At 39.4% G+C, this 8,014-nt stretch overlaps 1 protein-coding gene across 1 annotated transcript; it reads left to right on the forward strand.

The window, feature by feature from the left end:
• Positions 1-5,703: 5,703 nt before the first annotated feature.
• On the forward strand, positions 5,704-7,408 carry LOC125485360 (rab-3A-interacting protein-like). Its single transcript, XM_048607775.1, has 2 exons — positions 5,704-5,970; positions 7,099-7,408. Exons 1-2 carry the CDS (start codon positions 5,726-5,728, stop codon positions 7,391-7,393), a joined length of 540 nt encoding a protein of 179 aa, XP_048463732.1. The 5' UTR covers positions 5,704-5,725; the 3' UTR covers positions 7,394-7,408.
• The last annotated feature ends 606 nt before the right edge of the window (positions 7,409-8,014 follow it).

Raw genomic sequence — 8,014 nt, forward strand, 5'->3', positions numbered from 1 at the left:
ATATCATCAGTTACTAAATATCATCAGTTACTAAATATCATCAGTTAACTGTGAAATAAAACTTTTTGGTTTCAATGCAGAGATAACAAGGTGTAGAGCTGGATGAACACAGCAGGCCAAACAGCATCAGGAGCAGGAAAGCTGACGTTTCAGGCCTAGACCCTTCTTCGGAAATGGGGGAGGGGAAGGGGGATTCTGAAATAAATAGGGAGAGAGGGGGAGGCGGATAGAAGATGGATAAAGGAGAAGATAGGTGGAAAGGAGATAGACAGGTCAAAGAGGTGGGGATGGAGCCAGTAAAGGTGAGTGTAGGTGGGGAGGTAGGGAGGGGATAGATCAGTCCAGGGAGGACGGACATGTCAAGGGGGCGGGATGAGGTTAGTAGGTAGGAGATGGGGGTGGGGCTTAAAGTGGGAGGAAGGACAGGTTAGGGAGGCAGGGACAAGCTGGGCTGGTTTTGGGATGCGGTTGGGGGATGGGAGATTTTGAAGCTTGTGAAGTCCACATTGATACCATTGGGCTGCAGGGTTCCCAAGCGAAATATGAGGTGCTTGGGGACCGCTTTGCGGAACACCTACGTTCTGTTCGCAACAAGCGACTGCACCTCCCTGTCGCGAACCATTTCAACGCCCCCACCCCTTAGACGACATGTCCATACTGGGCCTCCTGCAGTGTCACAACGATGCTACCTGAACGTTACAGGAACAGCACCTCATATTTCGCTTGGGAACCCTGCAGCCCAATGGTATCAATGTGGACTTCACAAGCTTCAAAATCTCCCCTCCCCTAACTGCATCCCAAAACCAGCCCAGCTTGTCCCCGCCTCCCTAACCTGTCCTTTCTCCCACCTCAAGCCCCACCCCCATCTCCTAACTACTAGCTTCATCCCCGCCTCCTTGACCTGTCCATCTTCCCTCCCACCTACCCACTCCTCCCTCCCTCACTGATCCACCCCCATCCCAACTCCCTACCTACATTCACCTTTTACTAGCTTCATCCCCACCTCCTTGATCTGTCCATCTTCTATCCACCTTCCATCTGCCTCCCCCTCTCTCCCTATTTATTTCAGAATCCCAATCCCCTTCCCCTCCCCCATTTCTGAAGAAGGGTCTTGGCACGAAACGTCAGCTTTCCTGCTCCTCTGATGCTGCTTGGCCTGCTGTGTTCATCCAGCTCTACACCTTGTTATCTCAGATTCTCCAGCATCTGCAGTTCCTACTATGTCTGGTTTCAATACAGTTTTTATCGACACTTCAGTTGTAATGGAGTGTTGTTAGGCTGCTGCATGAGCCAAAGTCCTGTAGCACAGGTTTCATTTGTGAAGAAGGGTCCCGACCCGAAACGTCAGCATTCCTGTTCCTTTGATGCTGCCTGGCCTGCTGTGTTCCTCCAGCTCCACACGTTGTTATCTCTTGCTGAAATCAAAGGTTTGAAGGCATCCATTAATGTCTTTAGGCCTGTTTTTCCTGTAGATGTTAACTGACCTGTTTTATTGTGGGTGTATCGTTGTTGTAATTTGCTTCTTGTGTTCCTTTGTTAAATAATAGTAAACCTACACTGCATCAAATCTCTGTCAGAAAAGAGGAACTGTATGACGCAATCCAGCCTGACATCCTATGATATAATGAAGCTATTTTCAGAAGAGTAAGTTTAATATTCAAAAAAAAAAGAATAGAACAGAAAAAAGTAATTGTGAAGACTCATGGTAGACATCAGATGAATTATTTCAGCCATCAGCTTAAACTATAAAATTAATGTGATATTGTACTGAAAGTGAAGATATACTCCAATCAAAATGTATAATTTGTACACCAGTACTACATAGTCTTTGAAATCCTTTAGAATGGAGAGATTAAGTTAATAAGCATGAAATCTCTATTCAAGTCCCATTTGCTTTTTGTCATTGTAATTAGTCAGAAGCAAAAGGCTTGAGAACCTCTGCTGTAGTGTATGACCTAAATACTGTAAAATATAGAATCTCCCCAATGTGGTTAATTTAGCAGCCTAATATGTAGTCATGCCAGTAGAAAATACTTCGGGAATTTTAATTCATTTACAAAATCTTCATCAAACAGATCTTTTTTAAGTGCAATATTTACTGCATATGCACTTGATTAGTTTTTGTTGGGGCTATAATACAAATGAATGTGTTGCAATTCAGAACAGCAAATTTCAATTTCTCTGCTGCAAATTTATTGTCTGACAGTGACTTGGCATCTCTTCAGCTTTTGAATTTACAATGTAGGTAATAAATGGAATGGGTCAGGGAGAGAGCCACAAGATTCAAGAACTGCAGGCTCTTATTAGCAGAGTTTATGATGAAAAGCTAAAGCTTGGCCTTGCTGAATAAAGTTGAGCCTTTTCAGTTCTGCTTGGGTAATTAAGGGTTTTGCTACTGACATGCAGACTAACTTTGTAGGTTTGTAAACCAAGAAACATAAGTTATAGTACTTGGCAAATAATACGAAAGACTGAACTAATGGTTCAGAAATTGCATTTGAGCTGCACCATAATAGCTTGAAATTTAAAATTAGTTTTAAGAGAAATCTGGAAAACAAAAAGTTGGTTTCAGCTATGCAATTTTTGAATTGTTGTAAAAAGCTAACTCATTCACTGATGTCATTTGGAGAAGAACACCTGCTATCCTTACTCAGTTTGTGTTACATGTAATTCATTCCCAGACTAACTTTTAACTGCCCTTTCATAAAAACTAACAGTTCAAATAGAATTAGGTAATATATGACGACCTGCCAATAGAACCAATAGCTAGAGAATTTTTATTTAAATTGTCTATTGTACCTAATACAGTTGTTTTGAAAGTGAGCTATAAACACATAGATAAAACTGCAAAATTCACAGCATACTGAGTTGGCCTAGCTATGACCTGTACTTTTTAAAATTGGCACGCACCCATTGGTGGTATCAAAATCTCTGACTTTCAGCTAGTCTGTGGGAGGGGGAGAGGGAGAAAATTTAGAAATTGCTGACCAATTTCACTGCTGAATGCAGACTACAAAATCCTATCTAAGATCATTGCTAACCGGGTCAAGTTTGCTGTGGGGTCGGTGATTCACACTGACCAAAACTCTGCTGTACTGAGCAGGATGAGGCAGATACTGGATTTTTGAGATCACTGCTCCCTGTGCGGGGTGTAAAGACTGTCTCCCAGCTCCTTCTGGAATGTGACTCACTGAGAGATAGTAAGAACTGCCGATGCTGGAGTCTGAGATAACACAGTGTAGAGCTGGAGGAACACAGCAGGCCAGGCAGCATCGGAGGAGCAGGAAAGTTGACGTTTTGGGTCGGGACCCTTCTTCAGATTTTTCAGTGCCTCATTGCAGTAATCTTGTACAAGTAAAAAATGCCTTTGGTTTGTTTGTTGGATGGAGTCAAACTCCAATGTGTGTCTGTTTCTTCACACTACTGTACAGAACTGAACAGCTTCAGTGACTATTTACTTATATAAAGATATTTTATGAATAAAGTATATTTTTGAAATAGAAAAAACTTGCACTGGATAGTCATTTTCTTGCTGGGTTGCTCTCTTGTGTACCTTAAGTCTCGTGATGTATTATGATCCCTATAGCCATTACAGAAACAAACAAAAACAGCCGAATGGAGGAAACTCTAATAGCAGCTCAAAGAAAAATGCGTCCTGTTTTCAACACCCAATTTAAACTACTCTAGTTTTATTATTGAACCCATATAAAACTTCTTTATAAAGTAAAACTCAATTCTGGACGGACTGTTTTATTGAAGGGGTTGTAGGATAAAAGTCATATTCTGTGGATACCATGGTATTTTTTCATAGCAGCCTATTAAATGTAACAGGGACCAAGTGCAATTGTTTTGCTGCAAGTCACAAACCAGTTACTTTTGTGCTTTTGCAGTTTTGACTGCACGTTAATAAATTCATAAGTGGGATCTCTATTGAATATGTTTAACTCAATTTAGTGACTATTGATAAAACTGAAGTTTTTATAATATTTATTAACTTGTATTATGATAACTTCTACACCTGTGCTTTTGGTTTTGATGACTAATTGGACTAATGAAAGTAGCGGTGACAAACAGAATTAAAATTAAAGCCATAATGAGTTTTCTACCAAGTATTAAGTGTGATCCTGTAAATTGAACATTTTATGTTTCTCACCGCACTACTTGAAGAGCAGTGAGGAATCCTTCCTCAACAATTACAGAAGCCTCTCTGCCTTTTAATGCTCTGTGATTGACTGGAAATAATTTCTCTGCCCTCACTAGGATGGAAATTTCACCTCCTGGTTGGCTATCTCCAAATCAGGAAGTGTGCAATCTGGTGTGTCTCTGTGGTAAGAGGAAGCCAATGAAGAGAGTGTGAAGTGGGTGGTGGGTTCTTGATGGATGGGTCAGGAGGGGAGGAAAAAGGGGGTTGCTTTGAATAAGGTGCCCACCTGCCTGAGGAGGGTCGCTGCCAGACTCTCGTCTATTCTCTCTTTCTACACCTGATCTTCCTTTCACACTGTTTCAGCCTATGAAAATGGAATGTAGTTCATGCCATTTTATCAAAGTTATTCCTCACTTAAATTAAAATTTTGATTATAAAAGTCATGTAGAAAAGATACTAAGTTTTAAAGCTGCTATTGTTAGACAATCTAAGTGTTACCAATGACGATTAAGGACTTTATTAAACTGTGATTGCAATGAATGGAAGAGAAAGTAAAATACTTGGTTCCTATCTTTGTATGATGCAGTTGATGTAGCGTATGTATCTGCATCTTTGAATTTTACTAAGACCATCCTAATGTCAAGGCAGGTCTATATAAGTGGCAGGGCGCAACCTAATTTCTGGCTTCAAACTATGAAAATGATAACTTTCTGTATGATGTTTGCTAAAACATTTGATCTGTATTTTTGTATCGACACAGCATCTGACTAATAGCTAGCTGTGATACACTGTCCTGGAAAATGACCAGTGCTTTAGAATCTTAATTAGTGAGGCAGGCTCAATCCCTTCAGTAGAAAAAGGGAAGTCAGTTTGAAAATGGACCGTTAACATTTTAATCTAGTAACACAGTAGGTTCAATTTCACAGATTCTATGTTTGTTTTTATTATACTATGCAATCAAGAGAGCACTCTAACAGTGCAATTGTTTATCGCTTACTCATCACACATTTGCTGTGTAGTTGTTGGATACCTTGATTTTCATTTATCACTTACAAATCACAAATAGATCATTGTTATCCTTGAATGTACACATTAGGTGGATTAAATTTGAAAGGAAATTTTATGACAGCTGCTGAGATTAGTAACTACATGCAAAGAAAGAGCAGTGATCCTTTATGGTAGAAGTACTAGTGTGATAGAGGAAAAGGCAGAATCCTTGGTTACTGTATCCTCAGGAACCAGCTTAACTAAGGAAACAAGGGAGCATTCCCTTTAACCTGGATGTCAGGGTGGTGCCCATCTGACTATTGCTCTGTCATGGCCAGTTTCATTGGTTTACTGCATAATTTGAATTTGTCAGGTTCTGTTGCTATTTTTCTTAATAGCATGATTAATTCAAAATCTTCTACTTCAGGATAAGCTATGGGTGTTTGTTTTAGGCAAGTATGCCACTTTTCTGTTGTTGTGTTTTGAAGATTATATTTTAATTGAATATTATCAGGTTGTCCTTTTCCATAGACTTACCTTTTCTAAATTTACCTTTTTAATCTATACAGGGCTTGATATAATGAACTTACTGCTATGGCAAGCAACACTCTTGAAGGCTTCCATGAGGTGAACTTGGCATCACCTTCCTCTCCAGGTTACCCTGAATTAACTGAACTGGAGACCTCAGAAATTGCTACTTCAGAGCTTCCTTATCACCCTCTTTCGTTGGTGAGCTCAACCCCAATTCAACACACTACGCTGGTTGCTGTAGATCTTCCTACACAACCAATTTATCCATCCTCTCAACATCTCAGCAGTGGAGAATCAAGAAATGTCAGGTATGTCTAACTTTTAAGTTTGATCGTATGCTGTGCTCTGTGATATTCTTCAGTTGTTTGTTGAGAGTTTTTATAAGTAATAAATGGGTGCTTTTTGAAACAATAATTGTATTTTTAGAACATGGACTTTATTTTGGATATGTCCTTTTAGCAGGTGTCTGATTAGTTTTATGGTAGTCATTCATCTTCAAATTATGTTGTTCTGCACCAGTAGTAAAAGCGTAGTATCTTGAGTAATATTTGGCAAGCTCTCATGATGAGACATTTGGTAAATAAAAGTGTCACCAAGGTAGAAAGCCCCAAGTAAGTTTCCAAAGAGTAGTTACAGAATGCTACAGTTGACTATTATCACCCTTGAGTTAGGAGAATGCCAACCAGTTTCCCACTGTGGATATCTTTTATATTAACAAAAGTTTGAAATCACTTCGATGTGCAGCAGGTGAGGTGTAGATCTGATTTTTGGATATGATTGTCCCTGTGACACTAACTGTAAGCACCCTCATTAAGCAAGGGTAAATGGACGAGATGCTAGAGGGCAGTTGTGAATCTGAACTGTTGTAAATTTCAGTAGAAAACGTGAGAAAGTTTCACTTAAAAACCACAAAAGTTTGCTGAACGAGTGATATACTTTTTAGGCAAGGAGGTTTGAGATTCATAACTGTAATAATTGTGCACTGTAAATACTTTGCATGCTATTTTTCAAAAGTTTGTATATCAACTTTCTGCAGTATTGGCTTTCACTTGTAGAAAATTCTTATTTTTTTTTCATGCTTCGGACATGCTAACTATGTTTAGTTTGCCGCCTTGAAGATGGAGAATTTGTTTGGCATAGCTGTCAAATGCTAAAAATACGCCCCGTATCTAAGGGCCTGTATCTAAATAATCCTGTATTTAAATTTTGCTCCTAGTTGCAACTGTTATGTTGCAAGTACATAAAATTAAAACAATGAGCAATATCATTATAGCTGTGCAACAGCAATCTGTTACTAATTTCACTGTGTAAGATAGCCCTTTAATTCTGTGGTCCTGTACAGTTTTGCACTTTAGTGTGAATAGGCTGAATTTTGTTTGTTCTTCTTACTTAAATCAGTATTTGTCATCTTTTCATAATATTATTAATGATTCCAGCAATCAATTCTCAATGTCATGTGCCACCTCTGTGACAGTGTATGGCGCTTCAAAACATAAGACAAGTGACATTGGCAATCATCGTGCTGAGGTGGAATTTTTACAAGGTGTGCTTGCAAATGAAGTGCAAGAAGATGCAGAAGATGCCTTGGGACAAAGTACAGACAGTCTGTCTCATTTGAGAAGTCCCTTTGTATTGGAAGTAAGGGAGAAGGGCTATGAAAGATTAAAGGAAGAACTTGCTAAAGCTCAGAGGGTAAGATTATCTTTATTGTCAAAGGTGCTATTTCTATAAATAAGGGGTATCATAAATATTAGTTACAAAGATTTATTGCAGCTGATACTAAGATAAATTGAATGGTTTATTCATGACTTCATTTTTCTTTCTGAATGCTATTGCTGGCACGAGGGAGACTTTTACGGTGGTTGTGCAAATAGGAAGTTTACTTCTTTCTATTTTAATTTTTTTTCATCAAGGACTAGTGGAGCAGACATTTCTCCACGTGAATAATGGGAAGCTGTGGCTGTTGTTGTCAGTGCCTGATCTAAAGTCCATTTCTAGCTGCCTACTGTGAACCTCCTCTTAAGAACATAAGGAGCTGTAGCAGGCAATTGAGCCCTTCGAGCCTGCTCTGCCATTTAATACGATCATGGCTGATCTCCTCTCAGCCTGAACTCCACTTTCCTGCCTGCCCTTCATAACCTTTCAACCCATTACATCTTGTTCTAGGGTGTAGCACAAAGGGAAACATCGACTCTATCTATTTTGTCAATTCCCTTTAACATCTTAATTACCTCAATTAGGTGTCCCCTCAGACCTAACTCCAGGGAGTATCGGTCTAAACTGCTCAATCTCTCTTCGTAAGACAAACACCTCATCTCTGGTATCAATCTAGTGAACCTCCTTGAAACTGCC

Source organism: Rhincodon typus, chromosome 18 (genome assembly GCF_021869965.1).
Source record: "Rhincodon typus isolate 14 chromosome 18, sRhiTyp1.1, whole genome shotgun sequence".
Lineage (NCBI taxonomy): Eukaryota > Metazoa > Chordata > Chondrichthyes > Orectolobiformes > Rhincodontidae > Rhincodon > Rhincodon typus.

What these genes read in the sequence shown, in the direction of transcription:
- LOC125485360 (XM_048607775.1), top strand. Translation starts at nt 5,726, where the DNA reads ATGGCAAGCAACACTCTTGAAGGCTTCCATGAGGTGAACTTGGCATCA. An exon ending in GGAGAATCAAGAAATGTCAG is followed by an intron (nt 5,971 to 7,098) that starts GTATGTCTAACT and finishes TAATGATTCCAG; the next exon opens with CAATCAATTCTCAATGTCAT.